The following is a 17,927-nucleotide window of genomic DNA, read 5'->3' on the forward strand; positions in this document are numbered from 1 at the left end:
CATATAAATTAGTCTGAATTGTTTCTTCTGTCTTAATGTTCTCTTAAACACCCACAGATATGCATATAGGTTTAAAATCACATGTGAACAAGGTATTTGGTGTTTTCCTGATTGCCAGAGACAAAAATGCCCAACTACTTTGTATGGGACTGGAAAAATGCACTTTCCTTACTCTATTACAATACATGCATTCATATCCTACCTCCCCATCAGATGACATCTTTTTCTTCTTGTTTCTGACCCATAATTTGGGGAAGAAAATGTGTACACAGGCATGTGGGCACACACATGTCTACATGCATATACACAGAGAACCTGCCACCTCTTTACTCCAACTACTCCACTTCACTGGGGAGCATCTGCAGGTACACAGAAGGTGCTGTCCAACAGTCTCCTTGTACCTTTGGGCAATTTCATTTCTTTGCAGCTTTGGACAAGGATGTGCCCCAGCAACATCTGTGACCTCTGAATAGATTGTCTTACCTCTGGTCCCAGAAATTAACTTCCCCCAAATGGACATGCTGAGAATGGAAGGACTACTCCTTTCATGATATAAGAAGAGAATCTCCTAGTCTAATAGTTCACTCACAATTCCCCAGCATCAGGTCTCAGTTAACTTTCCTGTTATGGCAAAGAGGTAGGATATTAACTTATTTATTTCTATTTACCCAATGTTTATATGGTTCCAGCAAAGCACCAAACAGCCCTCATATATTAAACCAAGTAATTATTATAAATACCTGTGAGTTCATTACTATTATCATCTCCCATTTAACAGATGAAGACACTGAGGCACAGAGAGGTTAAGTAACTTGCCTAGAGTCACACAGCTGGCAATCAGGGATCCAGTATTTGAACCCTGGGTGCAGTATCCACATTGCTCACTCTGTAGGTGTCCTGTTAGGATATGGGTTCCACCATATGATCATAAGAAGCCTTATAGCGATGTCTCTCCCCACTCATAAGAGTCAACACTGCTACTACACAGTCATAGAGCCCTTGTATTTAACCCAGACTTGTGGTAAAATTCACACATGAAGAACAACTACAAACATCATCTACCTAAAATCCAGAATGCATATTGAGCTTTCCCAGATTTACTTTTTTTTTTAAGAAAATCAAGTTGGTTATCATGATAAATAGCTGTATAAGTTTCCTATGATCTTCCATCATCCACTAGGGTGGATGCTTAGTATCAGGACAATGATAGTAGTAAGGCATCCCAGAAGAGAAAAAGCAAGGGATATGAGTTAACCCTTGGATAGACCAATTGGTCATTTCTTTCTCCTTATTAAAATATAAAGGCCACATCAGGAAAGACCTCTTTTCAATATACATGGGGCAGATCTACTAAGGTTCGCAGGTGTTACATGCAGCCTTATTAATGACCAAGGACACGACGGGCAGAAGTGACAGACCAAGCCTAGCAAACATCTCAGCCACTGTTGCTTCTGGGTTACTCCCTCTCCGAATTTGATGGTCAAGTTTTCTGTGACTGGATTTCCAACTGAGTAGTTGTTGTGGTACAGGCAGGGAAATGGTGAAGAGATACATCATTGAAGGCAAAGCAGAGAGAAATGGAATTGCTAAAGGAAATTGATTAATGGAGAAAAAAGACAATTTAGTTTTCTCCAGTTTTTTTATTTTGGCAATTCAAACATGGCCACGTTATTGGAATAAGTAGTCCAGTTCTCTGCTTTGCTAAGGAAAAAATGCAACCCCAAATGGAAATGTGTGACTAAAAAAACACATCCAGGTATACTGCCATAAAATGGGCATGAACAGCTCTACACTTGTTCAATTTGCTCTTGAACAAAGCTTCCACACTTTTTAAAGGCAAAATCAATGGGAAATGTCATTAGGAACAATGGCTCAATGCTTACTCCATACAAATTTACATGATACCCCCTTATTTTTTGAAAGGGTTTTAAACACTTTTGATTTTGTCAAAAAAATAACTTAGAACTTCTTAGGATAAGGATTTACTTGGCTTCGTTTTTTTTCTTTTTTTTTTTTTTAACAATAGTTATTTATTGCCAGGCAAAGCACATACAGAAAAGACTAAGAAGACATCATGCAAAGGGAAATTCTTTACCTGCATAGAATTCGGGACTGTAGACTGCACCCACAACTGGATTCAATTTCCAGCCTTGAAACAGATATACAAAAACATTAATATCACCTTTGATTCAGGAACTAATATCATTGCAAATTAACTGCACATCTAATGGTTTGGGTTTTTTTAATTTTAAAATTCAGAAAATATATAGTTTGGGCATGTATAAAAATTATTTGAAAACTCTACATAGGGGGACAGATTTATTCCCTTCATTAATTTTCTGCCTATACAAGTTAATAGTATGGAAGCTACTGACCAGCTATAGGTGAACCTTTTGTAAATGATGTGGTAATTAATTTCCTCCCATATCAATATTTTTAGAGCCACTATAATAATTTCAGTTTTTTATTCTTTCACGGATCACTACTAAAATAATACATAATATATGTTTGTGTGTTAGGGTCACAAGAGTTTGAAAGCTCACACGAACAGAATCTTTGCAGCAACATTTTCTGATAATTGTCATTTGTAATTATGACCTAGAGACTAGAATTCCAAAATGCTTTTTAAGTCCCAAAGAAAATGACATTTATCCAGTAGAAATTTAGTGCGGAATAAATTTCACTGTTTGCAGGAACCATAACGATGCTTGATCAATGCAGGATATCTAAGGTAAATTTCAGATAACCTGTATATAAGGTGAACAGAATCCTGTAATTTTCCTAAAGTTCTGTGAAACAAATCCTGGACCTTCAAAAACTTTTACTCAAGAAAAGAGCCTAGGAGAACACTTGCAAAGCAAGAAACTACCCATATTAAAGACTCATTGGGTACTATTTAAGGAACATTCTCAGAAGAATGATCATGTTTTAGGGTTTGGCGATCATTTCCTGCTCTCGCTGGCACATCTTTATGAAAACATCCATTTTGTGGAATTCCTTAAAGGGAATGAAGGACAGGTGTGCTGCCTTTAGGTGAAAAACCTGTGTCCTTGGGCTGAGGGTCCAACACTGGAGGTCCTTTAATAAATGCCCCTGAGCAAAAGCAATGGTGAAAGTTGGGTTGTGTGGAAAGGTATTTCTGATGAGAACCCTCTGAGCTCTTTCCAGGAAGAAAGAGGTGTGATATCCCAATGTCTGACCTAAGTGATATGCCTGTAAGAACAGCTGCGAGTAGCCACTATCTACTGATCCACTAAGAAGCTCCATATCCCAATAGATATGCCCTGGGTGGACCTAAGGACTTTCTATAATATTCTGAGATGATTGGTTTCTATGAAACTTTTTGTTCCAACTTTAAGGTTTACCATCCCCATAATGTTCTTAGGGTAGAGTTTTTCGGAGGTTGTCTTTTAATTACTTGGGAGGCTTATTACTGAAAAATCCTTAGCCATGTTTTAGACCTATACAGAAAAGGACATGAAATTCTGAGAGCTATTTTCCCAATGGTTTCTTAAACTTCATACTTACAACTTCCTCTCTCATATTAACCACATCCTGTGTTATAGGAATTTCTATAGTGATCTAAAAATAAATATTACCCCCAAACATTTCAGAATGTATTTTCTATGAAGGTGGAAATGACTTCAATTTGATCAACTGAAATTCTACTGCTTCTCAAATAAGAAAATGCCCAATTCATGAGGAGCTGGAAACTAATGTTCACATTTTGAGTTATTTGAAATTTGAGAGAAAATGGAGCAAACTAGTTGAAAATAAAACTACAGGGTTATCTAAACACATTTGGCATTCTCTGTCTAGTCCTTAATAGAAGTCAAGAGTTTGTGAAAGAAACCTATGTGGAGCTATATTAATTATTAATTGATTAATTCATTACCCCTTCTTCCCTCTTATACCCTGCTTATGCCGTACCTTTCACTGGTAGTGGAGAAAGGGTCTTTTTAGCACTACTTAAGTAGAGCTTTGTTTCTTGTATACATCCTTATTAGCTGTCTTAAATTTGCACACAAAGCTGGAATACACCATTCATTGACTGTGGACCCATTGATTAATTTTGATATAACTGTCAAAGATAAGTTATGCCAACAGTCTTTCATTTTTCTCAGAGATTTTTCAAGAGGTATCTAAGATGGCCTAAAATTATGTTTCTCTCATATGCTTTTATCTTCCTCATTTCCTTGAGCCAAATAACCTTTTTCCTATTTCTACCTATCTATATCCCTCTAATCTCTCTCTTTTTCATCTATCTATCTAGATTGATCCATTAGCTCTTGACAACTTTGACCTGATGTGATTTAGGTCTCCAATGTCTGCCCCCAAGAATGTACTTAATGCCACACACCCCCATCCCTCCTTTGAGCTACTCTCTGATTCAACTCCCAGTTTTGTTTCCTGTATAGCTGTTAACACTACCTGGGTTTATCTTTTTTCTTTCTCTGCTTGTTCTTAATTGTCTTTATTACCATCTCCTTTATTAACATTAATGATAAAGTGAGTAGGTCTGTCATCCGATGTGAATTCCCAGCAACTAAAACTGTATTTGGTGAAAAGTTGGTGCTCCATAAATATTTACTTAGTTTTGCTCCAAAGGAACTGAAGGAATATAAAGCTTTTTCTAATAGACTCATTTTCTTTTTGCTAGGATTCTGTCTTCTTCCAACCTCCAATGACCTGCTTCCTGATATACATCTAATAAAGAAGGACCCTGTTAGGGGTGACTGTCTTCAAGAGAAAGGCAATAAGGATATAGCCCTTGAAAATCACTTCTGTTAAGACTTACAGAGCTCATGCAGGCTTATGTAAATGTATGCAAATCACATGCAAATAGAATTCTAGTCCCTGTAACTCCATCTACTACCTGGAAGAGACCCTTGGGATAACCCTGCTGGAGACAGGAGCCTGCACTGTCAGGAAGACGGACAAAATGATCCCAGTTTTAATTTCTCAGGCAGTTTGTGTACATCCCCAGGCCCTACAAATTCACAGATTTTGATCAAGGACATTAAACTGAACAATGAGGCTTACAACAAAAGGAGAACAGCTGATAAAGCCCACTGCTCCAGGCCTCCTGGGCCCCCCCATAAAACAAGGCAGTGGAGCAGAGAACAGACATGTGGGGGTCTTTCTCCATATCAGACACAGGAGTTCTTTAGAAAGACCCCTCTGTGGCTGGGCCTGGAGGGGCTGCATCAAAATCAGTGCTCCCATCCTCAAATTTAACTTCTCAAATGTCATCGGCCAGCTTTCTGTAAAACCACTGGCCAAGATCCCTGGTATTAATTATGGCTCTAAAATGTGTTAAAAGGCAAGTCTCGATGTGCACACTCACACAAACACCTGCACAGACCTTTGCTAGGGCTTTATTGGGTTAGATATTGAAGAAACACTTTTAAGAATGCTCCCTTAAATACACCACAGGGGGTTCTGAAACTGCACGTTAATATTTTCTGAAGATAAGTACTGAGGGTGCCAGGGCCCCGTCATCGAAATGGTGCACAAAGCAATGCCCAAAATGAAAAGTTAGTGGCAGGCTGTGTTTGGTTCACTCAGTATTTTTATTTTTATTTTTTTGCCACATATATTTCTTATCAACATTTAGATTTCATTTGAAATACAGGGTTTTTTGTTCTCTTGAAACATTAGTAGAAATGGCCACTTTAGACTGCTGGGGGGTGCCCAGAGCCCACCCCATGAAACTCCCAGTTAGTCACAATCACCATTGCTCCCTGTGGTGTGGCTGGCTCGCCGGCTAAATGCCAGCAATCTTTTACTGTTACCCCGTGCTGTTTGTTCTTCTGGTAGAGAAATACCTTGCTCTTCCTGGTATGTAAATGAAAGATAGTCTAAAAGACAAAGTTTATCAGACCTTCTCTGTTTGCTTATTTATTTTAGCTGTCCAGCCTCCACTGGCATTTGAATATTTGATCTTAAACTGGCATGTCTGTCAGAATTCAACTTACTACCTATAGCGAAAGAAGAACAATACGGCTATTTTTTATTGAGATTATTATGTAATTAAGTTTTTAGGGCACTCTGTACTCTGGCACTGTGTTGAGTACTTTACCTCCCATAATAGTGACAAATATTCTTTGTAGGAGGACTTATTGTGTCTGCAATTCCCACTTGAGAAAAGTGGTGTGTGGAGAGTTTAAAAAACTCACCTATTGTTTAAAGGCAGAGCTGATACAAAATCTACCTCTTTATGTAGTATGGGATCTCTTTGTCCAGTTTTTAGCCTTCCTAAGATCCTTAGGAAAATAAAAGAGCTCCATCTAACACCCACACTTCTCCAACATCTAGGAAATCCCCAAGAATCTGTTTCCCAACTTGTTTTGCAGAGCAAACATTTGATCTCCAATGAGCACAGTAAACCCCAACTCCTCTCTGAGTTTTGGAATTCCCAGGAAAAATTAACAATATAGAAGTAGCCCAATTTTCTCTTTGTGGAGCTTTCTGATGGGATCTCCAAATCTCTATATGTTATTCTATAGTCTTCTCTTATATCCAAGTTAAAATGTCCTGGAAAATAGAATATACATTCTCTATGATAGTATTAACTGTGGTCCTCCATCCCGCAGCCAATCTTATTAATTACTGGAAAGTCTGCAGCTACTCAAACTTTTGTTGGATACATGACTAAACGAATGCAAAACTATGCTGTTGACATTGATAGTTATATTTCATCATTTGAAGATGACCTCAAAATGTGATGACTCTAGTAACATTTAATTTTGCTGAGGTGTAAGTTTTATGGTTTTTGAGAATGAATTAGATAGCTAATGAATCTCACTGATCACTTACTTTTCTCATTTTAATGTGACTTATTGGTCCTGACTTTTTTCTTCCAGCTTCTTTGAGGTGTAATTGATAACTAAAATTAGTACATATTTAAGGTATGTAACTTGATTATTTAATATACATGGACTTTGTAAAGTATTTGTCACACTCAAGCTAATTAATATATCCATCATTTCACAATTACCACTTTCTTTTGTGTGTGTATGTGGTGATAATATCCCTTCTTGGTATAATCAGTCTTGTTAAAGATCTCAGAGGGTTTCTGTCTTTCTTCAGTTAAGTTTTATTGCAATTTACCAGAAAATGTCTTTGTAGTGATGATACTCATGAACTAAAAATTGGAAAAGCTTTGAGAACTGCTTTTTAAATACCAAAAGTTTTTGGGAACTCCAACTGCTTTTATTTAATTAGGATTTACATTTGCTTTTTCAAGTCAGTTCTCTTATGACTGTCCTATTGACCCCTTAGGTACCATACTCAGTCAGTCCCTCCATCAGGATAAGCTTCTGAGTGGCCTCTTTCAGATACATGGATGAGAGACTCACAGGGCTCATTTCTGGAAACTAAGAATGAAATGCATGACTACCTGGAATGGGATGTGGGGTGTTTATGCCAACACCTGGCAGGAAATAGGGGTCCACATTTAAAAGCCTTTTTTTTATTGTAGCCAGTTGCTATTTGAGTGCAGTCTTGTAAGATGAGAGGGAAAGTGATACACTCTCACACACACAGGCCTGGCCAGGAGGGGATCCTGTTACTTCATAACAAAAGAAAATGACTTCACTAATAGCTTCTTCCTTTCTAGCCCCAGTTTTTGCACCTTTAAAATAGGAATCACTACTTCCTCTTCACAGAATTTCATGTGGGCCCAGGGTATTTATTATGCTCTACATAACACCATACAGTTAGTATTCCAGAAATGTTGGCTATTAATGAATGTGCTTTGAATTGTGTGCAAAATCCCACAGGTCCAGTTTTTAGCCCCTGGGTATGACACTGATCAATAACTCTTTCTTTAAAATAAATATGCATACATATGGCTTAAGGAATAATATTTAGCTTCCCTACTTCATTTTCTCTCATACACAGTACACACGCGCACCCATGCATATGCATGAAAACATGCGCACCCACGCACATGCTTGCTAGTGTATAATTTTTTTAAATGCCCAATACTCAGGGTGATGTCATCACATACTAACTCTGACAAGTTGCAGAACTGTCATTTTACCCAAGTAGAAAGGCTTCATGACACATAAATCAGAGGTGGCTTCATTTCAGCACTGGGCACCCAAAGTCTGTTGTGAAATTTTCCTATTCCATTTAAAGCTATGTCTTGGGTTGTTGGAGCTGGAAAAATGGGTCAGCAGAATAAATAATTCTTCTGGACTTTCAACTCAGAGCCCTATTATATTGAGATATATCTTTCTTTAATGGTGTCCCTTTTAAAAATAAGAACAAACTGACTTAGCCAGATTGGCAGCCACTGGCACAAGAAAGAAGAAAAACAAAGACAAAACTACAGAATGGTAATGATTATAAAGAAAAAACAAACTTAAATCAATCAGCGTAAAAAGTCAGAATAAATCCATATATCCATGTATGGAATATTTTGTAACCACTAAAAGGGATGAACTTGGTCTATATATACTAACATTGAAAGAACTACATATGGATTTATGAAAACCAATTAAAAATGATCTATTTATATACCATGATACTATTTATATAAAAGCATGTATACAATAATGCTGATGCTGTAAACAAATACTGCATATATATGCATAAAATACAAAATAAAAGTATAGACAATGATCTGTAATAGTGGCGTCCTCTAAGGAGGAAGATAGAAAACTAAGTTGGCAGTGGCGTCATTCAGAATATATTTAGCCTTTTCTTTAATGTTTCTTTCTTTTTGCAAATGATTCTATATTTCCATGTTTTATATATAATTAAAATGTTAAAAATGGAAAAGTCAGTACTTTCCTCTTATGACAGTAATAAAATTATATTATTCTTAAAAACCTATAAAACACAGAAAAAATATCTTTCAGTATCACAATTCAACTAAACCATTAGGATTTTGGTATAATTTCCATCATAATTTAGTTCAAATCATGTTATACATATAATTTTTAATTTGAAAAATTTTTGTTCATTATGGGGCTCTTTCAGTCTTTACTCAGCTCATTTTAATGGGTATAATATTCCACTAAGCACATATACTTTAATAGTGTCTTACTTTCTTTATAATTTTTGGTACAGTGAAGTATGTGATCAGCATATCAGCAGCTTTTCTCCCTAAATATCTTACAGGTTTACCTTGAGGAGGATTAAAGAATCAAAATGTTTGAACATTTTTCATGACTCTGTATATATATACACACAAGCACACACACATATACACACACACATATATGTAAAGATATATATGTGTATGTATATGAATTCATGTTATATATGAATTCATAGTGTGGGGAGTGTTGCAATATCTTGGTTAGGAAGGGCTGAAATGAATTGCCCTGAGGGGTCATTGACACTGGGCAACCCAGAGAGTAAGAAATAATGCACTCACACATTGTGCTGTCACCACAGAGCTCATCAGGACGTGCCCCCCAAGCCACTTCCCAAGATGACTCAAGGGAGGAACTGAATTCTGCAGCCGCCCATCCAGGTATGATTAGTGATCAGTGAGGAGGTGGTGGTTAAAAAAAAAACCAAACACCTCCATGCTCCTTCAACTTGCTATTATAACAACAAATTAAATTACCCAACTAATTCCCAAATAATGACTGTATCTCACCCCCAAGTGGGAATTATCCTAGAGAGATTGGAAGAAAGGCGTACACAGTTAACCTGAAAACTAAACCCACCTCTGTTGTGAAAATTATCTTATTGATTCAGGTGGTTAACTGTAGCAGGGCAACAGTCTCTATGCTAAGGCAAATATGGCTTGTTGAAACAGATTCCCTAGTTAAATTACTTAATAGATTCAGAGGCAGAGGTGATTTCTTGTAAGAGGCCAACGTGTACTTACCATTTGTGTAAGGGTTGACAGTCTTTTTATTTGTCATTACACGTGCTGTGGCATTATTTACCTATGTACACAGAAAACTCAAATGAGCACATATTCTGGGGTCAGCCCACAGTTCAATTAGTTGCATGCATTATGACTGTGATTACTTATTAAAAAAAAACTAAAATGCATTTTAATTTATAAAAGGCAGTAGGTGCACAACAGAATCATACATTTTTATAATTACATTTACTTCATAACCATTTTAACTTACAAATCATTTCAATAAAGCAATGTCATATCATTTAAAAGTTTAATAAGGAGACAGTAAAAGCAAATTAAAAGAAACTGCATAATTGAAGATTTAAAAGCATGCGTGTACTCCATGGTAACACAGAAACAATATTTTTTAAACATAAAATAAAGTTCATATGAAGGAACATGCAGTGGAGTAGAAGAAGGGAGAGACAAGGTACAAGGGAACATAAATGTCAAAAAAAGGGACAAACAAGTTTTAGCCGTGTGCAACACTTCAAGGGGGAAGAACCATTGGGAATGCAACATCTAGCATTCAACACTTGGAACAAGAGCCTTTTACATCGCAAGAATTAACAAAATCATTCAAGCTTTAAAGTCACAGCTAACAAAAGGATAAAAGAGAGGGTGCATTGTTTAACACAATATGGAGTTAACGATCTGAGTAAGATGTGCACCGGTCATGTCTCAATCCAGTCAGTGCCTCCCAGGCTAGCTTAGAACGTACACTCAATTACAGGCGTACCAATATCCAAAAAAATAGAGCATCAAGAAAACTTAATACAACAAGTCAAAAAATTCACGTGGTATATATATGTATATAGATATATCAGCACTAATACGTGTAACGGCAGATGGACTTCACCACTTACCATTCACCGCCATCGCCAGCATGGGTTTGTATACAGTTACCATGGTTACTGAGAGTTTGGTGAGGGGCCTAAGCGTTATCGTCGAGGGGGAAAATGAAAGGCAAAATATGCAACATCTTACTCCAAAGACTAAAGCATTCATAACTGGTATTTTTTTTAAGTTTTAACAAATATGACCCTGTGGTCATGTTGAGGGAGATCCAGTGGTAGAAGGAGGAGATTCTGAGTACTGGAATTTTAGAGTTTCTTTTATTAGTGAAGAGGGGCCAGATATTGCACAGGAAATCCTGTTTGCTTATTCACTTTATTATTAAAAGATTATAGAGGTTCAAACTGGCTTCTTAAAAAAAAATGAAAGGTTTAAGGACAAAACCTCTCATTTTTTTAAAAAAAAACAATTGTTCTTTTGAATGCTATTTCTTTCACAATTTGGCTTAATTTGCACACCACTGTGGATCCCTCGCCAACCCTGCAGTGGAAAGGAAAAGAAAAGAAAAAAAACTGCTCTATATTTCGTTTTGTTTTGTAACACTTGCTCCACTGTTTGGAATCTACTGCACCCATTGACTCTTAAACATGGAAAATAAAAAAATAAAATAAAAACAAAAAACTTTCAGATTAACCTTTTTTTGTCTCACGTTTGCCATCCACCTTTCAGCAGTAATAAGAGTAACATAATAAAATAAAACAAAAAAAAAGTAAGGCCAGTTTTCCTTTTTATATATAAATATAAGTATATATATATATATATATAAACAATGAGAAGGGAACAGGGTCACATACAAGACACAATGATGCATCTGAAACAACGAATGAGCGTGAAGCAGACATTTATCAAAAAGATGTAAAGGAAAATATTTTGAACATGCACCTCGATTTTACGGCCCTCTACCACGGTGCCGTGTAATTTCTCCCTCGCCCTGTCCGCATCGGCACTATTTTCGAAAGTTACGAAACCAAATCCCTGCATGCAGGAGGGAGAAGGGAAAACAACATGCAGATTATTATTTCAGTCAACGACCACTGTGTAATGTTCTCTCGCTTTAATTTCTATGTCTTGTCCTGGCTTCCGTTCTGTAACATGCAAATTAGAGAAATTATAAGAGTACTAAGATGTGCAATCAGTAAGCAACAAATGTGAACAAGATAATTTTTTTTCTGTCACCAGTTAGCTATAACCCCTGAAGAATTCAAAGAATGATACCCAAAATACCTTTCTAAACGTCACTACAGAAGAAAATAAATCTAACGGAAAGAAAATGAGATCAAAATAAATTTACAGTGTCTTCACAGAGAATAAAATGAAATAATGAGAAAAAAAGGGAACCACTTTCTTGACATGCAAATTAAGAGTAAAATAAAATAAAACGTGTGCACGAAATTCAACAATGAATGCCAAAATCTTCTAACATTGCCTACAGAGTCATGCCGTGTGGTTTTAAGAACATCTCTTCTTCATGCAGTTTTAGGGTTATTCAAATTGATCAATTCTACAGCCTTTACTTCTCAAAAATAAAAATTAGAAGCCTACAAAAGGAAAGACCTTTTTTAATAATAAATCTTAACCTCTTGGATCTAATAAACAAAATAATCACATGAAATGAATAGAAATAAACATCAGTTGATCAATAATGCAGACAGTTCAAGTACCTTTTTTGGTATTAATACTCCCCCCCCACAAAAAATAACACACATGCTTCTAAGTTTGTCATCTTTGCAGACTACTGTATTAACTAAAAAGGGAAATGAGTAAACATATTATAATGTTCTAACACATTAAGCTGGTATTCATTTGTCAATTCAACAGGTAGAAAATAAAGAAGCTTCGTTAATAGACTTTTATTCACAATAACACTGGGCACTTCCTCTGCCACTGACAGATGACACATAGACCCTTGACTTCATCACTGGCATATTTTGTGTTAATATTTCAGCCTCATAAACAACCCCACTAAACGTCACATTGTCAAAATCCATCTTTTTTCTTCACTGACACTGTTCCTAAGAAGAGTACAGAAAATACAACACATTATTTTTAAACCCCCTAAAAATATGTGTGCATCTTGTTCAGAAATATACACCAACCTTTTGAAACACTTCCACTGTAAATTTGCCCAGCTTGTTCTGGTTTCCATGGTGTAAGCTGGGTGAAAGAATGCCATGTGCAGGGATATCTGAACTTTGGGCAAAGGTAAATGCTTGCTTTAAGCTTTGTTGGGAGCAGGAAGATATTCCATTTCACTAAATAATAGACAGTAATTATAAGTAACAGGTAGTCATAACTAACTAGTGTTAACTCCCCATCACTCACTGGGTCCCTAAAGTGTTCTGCAAAGCTCAGGGTGTTTGAGGAGTGTGCCCAATGTTCTGCCTAACAGAGGACTTTCCCGTACTGACATGGACTCATCTATAGAAGATAGACACCAGCTCTGCATGGGTTCGAGCTAGAGTAGATGACTCTTTGACAGGATACTATAGTGAAGAAATAAAATAAATTTATTTAATTTGGGAGGTTGGACTGAATTACCTTTCATAATATTTTCCATGGTGAGGATCTGTAATTAGGATATATCTGAAATATTTGATTAATATAAGATTATAAGCTCCATAAGAGAAGGGCTCTATTTAAGTGGTATACCAATATTCAATACTCCCATATGTTTACTTGCTAACAAAATAGTTTTGAAATTGCAGCTCTCCAATGAGAAAATGACATAATTTGGGGAGTTTTGCTCTCTTTGATGCCCTTGCCTCTTGGCTAGTGGGTCCCAGGCTTAGTTGCACACCAGAAGAAACTGGGAGCATATTTAAAACTTAGATGCCAAGCCCTGCCACATATCTACCAGCTCAGAATCCCCAAGGGGAGCCCAGAAATCTGTTGAAAAGGCTACTGTATTGTTCAGCCATTGGATTCCCATGGCCTCTCACATCACTAAGCACCACCAAAAGAAGACTTCAGTTCTTTGTATGAGGTAGAATATTGTATTGCCGATTTCTATAGAGCAACCTGTAGACTGGGGTGCATTTTGGGGGTGAGAATCTATCTGACAGGGTTATTTCGATCTTATATGTAAGAGTACAGCCAAAATCACATAGCAATGTTCTCTTCCTCACCTATAACCCAAATTCCCTAGCATCTATAGCCATACTGCCATACATTTAATAATAAATAAAGGAAACCAGGATTCTGGCTGCATCGGGGGCAATTCTCTCAGTCGGCAAGGAAGGGAAATTTCATAATCCAAGCCTCATCAGTGAAGGACTTGGTGGCATGATTGGTGTCTGTGGACACTAGCAGTCATTGTCACCACAGGGCAGGAACAACATGGCCAGGTGAAACTGAACATTCAACCCACCTGCCCAGAGCATCGTACCAAAGAACCAAGTTATCATGAATCTAGTCTGAACCCAAGGCAAACCATCCTCACCTAAAATCTGCATGATACATGTCAGGAAGAGATAAAGATGGAGAAAGTTCATAAACTACAAAGAAAGACTCCACACCATTCTCAAGTCCTTACTTTGTTTTGAAGTAATGGCAGTACACTGATTATTTTTATTATTTTTGTTACTCTCATTATTTTCTGCTAAACTTCTCTCTCTCTGCATTGCTCAATACATCTATTTTCAGACTGCTAAGATGATGAGTGGAGTTGAGATTGGGCAAAGTTGGGTTCAAGAACAGTTTGCTCCAGAAACAGTCCCCCAAATATCCAAGGGACTTTCCTACTTGCTCCATTAGAACATTGTATGTCCTACCCAGACAAGAAGCAATAAGGCCTCCTGGATCAGATGACTACCAGAATTCTCACCTAGGGAACTACACTATAAGCAGAAAGACCAACCCCCCGCCATTTTTAGGTACCCTCTCCATCTAGCACAGGTACCAGCTGAAAGCTGGTGCTGAGCTTGTTTCTTTTGACCTGCCTCGGGGTCCAAATCCTATCTCAAGGAAACAGCATCTTGCAGTTCTTAAAAATACTCTGAATATTTTTATCTCAGTTAAAAAGGGGAACAAAAGAAGCACATTCTGGACCTGGCCTGAAACTGAGTGCAATGCTGACGAGTAAGCCCTTAGAGATCAAGAGTGCATGGGGCTATGTGAACAAGGCACAACACTGCAGGAGAAGGGGATCGGTGGCCTGTGCCACCCCATCATGCGAAGGCCCGATCGATAGGCCAGATAATGGTGGCCCTAAGATAGACTGCCAGACCAGTGCAACCTTATTACTTTGAAAACTTTCTGTGAATCCTGAATTCTGACCTTCCTGTACCCTAGTTATTTTTCTACTTTGGTCTTATAGCATAAGTTTAAGTCGATAACTTTCTTTTTTTGCATTATAGAACATATTTTATATCTTACATGAAGGCTCTGAAGCACCCAGGATGGATGGGTACACTGATTTTTCATCTTATATGAGAATCCAATCCTTCTAGTTTCTGGTGCAGAGGACTGCTATCTGTAACAAAGGAAGTCACTGATAAGAGTCTAAAGGTTCATTTTTCTATGGAGTTAAGAGCTTCACATCTTGCTTCTTCTCAATGACGTTTGTACTGGCACCTCCTTCTCCTTGGAAGGCCACCTGCCCTCCTTCCCTTCCCCGGGAAATTCTTACCCATCTTTCTCCTTCAGCTTATATGCCCCATCTTTCCAGAAGGCTTACCATCATCTAGCAACATTGGTATGCCTGCTTGGAGTCTTGGCAGTCTCTCATTCGTCACAGACCATAGCACACTGTACTGCAGTGGTTTGTCTTCCTGCTACTCAGGAAAATCTGTGAAGATGACAGCTCTCCTGTCCTGCTCACAGTTGATTCGCCGTCTGGCACTGGGAACATAACCCATGCTTATAGGTATCTACTGAATCAGAGGCCAGACTGTATATTTCCTAGGTATACTAAAAGTAGCTATATTTGGCTACATCCCCAAACAAAACATTTCAGAACCAAACAAAATATTTTTAAATCTCCTAAAAGGAAAAATGAATTACAGGACCTCTCACCCCTAAGTGCTAACTAATTTCCATTTTTGGAGTCTGTCATATCTTTGTAAAAAGTGGTTTCTTCTATAATTATCCATACATGAGTGCATTATTTATGTTACATGTTTCTAGGATAATATAGATACTGCTTGTGTAGGTATAGGTGTATATGTACACACACACCCTCAAACGCTCGCAGAACACACAGCCATACTCACTTAGCACTGAGTGACCTGACCTGGGGACTGTCCACAAACACAACAGCCAGCAGCTGAGCTCCTAGATCTTAGGGGCCCACCCACTTGCTGGCTGCATCTCCAGCACCAAATGATGGAAATGTGGTCATAACAGCAGTTAGGTTTTTCAGCCATTAAAATGGAGATGTTCCTTTAAATAGGCCCTTTCCCATAAAGGATAATGTCAAGTGTGAAAAATATCCCTGGGTGAGCTGCTGCCCCCATTTAGCAGATCCCAAATGGACTGTCTCTATGACACTCGTACCTAAACAGTCAGCCCCAACACCTGCAAAACCAGACGGGTTCTTTGAGAGGCAGCATACCCACAGAGAAAGAGGCTATTTTTTATGTTTCCAATTTTTTTTAAAGCAACTTCACAAAGTCAGTCTCTGGATGAGGCAAACTCAAGTGGTCTTATTCCTAAAGCCCCAGAGACAGACTAATCATGGATATGACGGAAGAAGTCTTAAAAATAGCACTGCCATTGTACTTTCAAAATAGCAAACGAAATTCTCCTAATGTTCCAAAACAGCTCTCGAAAGGAGTCAAATAGCTTTCTCCAACTGGCAAAAGTTACAAAACAAAATAGAAATTAGACAGAAATTTTAAAAAAACCTTTAAAAGCAGGGAAGCTACAAATTTAGAGAGAATAAAGTTGGCCAACATGTCAGGTCTTCATCTATAACTTTGCCAGAATATATCAGGCATGAGTGAAAGATTTAGACTGGGTACATTTTTTTCTTTATGCTCCTGGCTTTGCAGGTATAGAAATAGTTCCTATAATAGTTTTCATACAAGCAGCAGAAAGAGAGTTAACTTCTTTCTTCCATAACCCAGAGGTCAAACTACTAACACATTACAATGACTATAAAATATCTGAAATTATAGAGTAACAGTGGTCCTTAACCTAGAACATTATAGAGACTATAATGGATTATTATTTTTTTAATTCATTTGGCACATCACAACATCATTTTGGCTGTGGAGAAGAGGATACTGGAATTTTCTTCCCTCAATTCAGTTAGCGTTATCCTATTCAGTTACTACTATATCTGCTTAGGAGGGAGGGGTTAAGACTATCCAAGGAATAATAAATTCAAATGTTTGCTATGTGGGAAGACATGGCTACTATACCCAAGAAGCTAGCACTTGCCACCTTAGATAAAACCAGTTCTTCCAAGTAACCCTCCTGGATACTGACTTGTCCCAAGTCATCTGTGTGAGGAGAATTATGAGGCTAAAATCAGTATCTCTCTGTATCAGGTGAGCACTTTCTCTTAATACCCACTTTCCCACTTTGAAAAAGGAGCTTAAACTTCCTGACAACCCGAAGAATGGTACTTGGAAACAAGGCGCAGCTATTGAAGGTGTTCTCTATGTGGTTGCTGAGGTCAATATGAGTTTTTTACAGCATCGTCCCCTGTTATATCACCCAGTATCCACTGCTATAGCTGTTTTCCTGAAGCAGATTCTCAAGGGGTTCTTGAGTTTTCTGTGGTTGCAGGTAGAAAGTGGAAATTTCAGCAAGCACAGAACACCAGAGGGCAAAGGGGCATTATGCATTCAGATGAAGCGTTGGCTTTTGCCTATAACAAGAAGACATAGTGTTTATAACTTTAATAATTGGCCTGAAAGCTTTGCTAAACCACAGATGGCTGGGCCCCAATTTCAGAGTTTCTGAGCCAGTAGATGTGTTTTGGACTCAGAATTTGCATTTCTAGTAAGTCCCTAAGTGATGCTGCTGCTGCTGCTCTGGGGCCCTCACTTAGACAATCACTGATACAGAGGACATTTTGGGATGGTTTGGCCTTTATCTTTTCTCTCAACACATTTCCATTTTAAAAGTGCTGTAGCCTCTCTATATGACCATCAGTTTTTACTAATACTGTGTGCTCTAGGAACATCAACTTAAAAATTGGTTTTCTAGGGAAAAACAAAAGCAGAGCAGTGACAAATTGCAAAATGAGAAC

The 17,927-nt window shown here is 37.7% G+C and overlaps 1 protein-coding gene across 14 annotated transcripts in view; it reads right to left on the reverse strand.

Annotated features, from left to right (window-relative positions):
- RBFOX1 (RNA binding fox-1 homolog 1) overlaps window positions 1-17,927 on the reverse strand; it is a 1,508,648-nt gene that overhangs the window by 101,993 nt on the left and 1,388,728 nt on the right. For all 14 annotated transcript variants that reach the window (XM_028527782.2, XM_028527789.2, XM_028527774.2 and 11 more), the window contains 3 exons: window positions 11,612-11,704; window positions 9,854-9,914; window positions 2,096-2,149 (listed from right to left, as the gene is read on the reverse strand). In XM_028527782.2, the coding sequence (XP_028383583.1) occupies window positions 2,096-2,149; window positions 9,854-9,914; window positions 11,612-11,704 (208 nt within the window). The remainder of the gene's footprint in view (window positions 1-2,095; window positions 2,150-9,853; window positions 9,915-11,611; window positions 11,705-17,927) is intronic.

Source organism: Phyllostomus discolor, chromosome 3 (genome assembly GCF_004126475.2).
Source record: "Phyllostomus discolor isolate MPI-MPIP mPhyDis1 chromosome 3, mPhyDis1.pri.v3, whole genome shotgun sequence".
Taxonomy (NCBI): Eukaryota; Metazoa; Chordata; class Mammalia; order Chiroptera; family Phyllostomidae; genus Phyllostomus; species Phyllostomus discolor.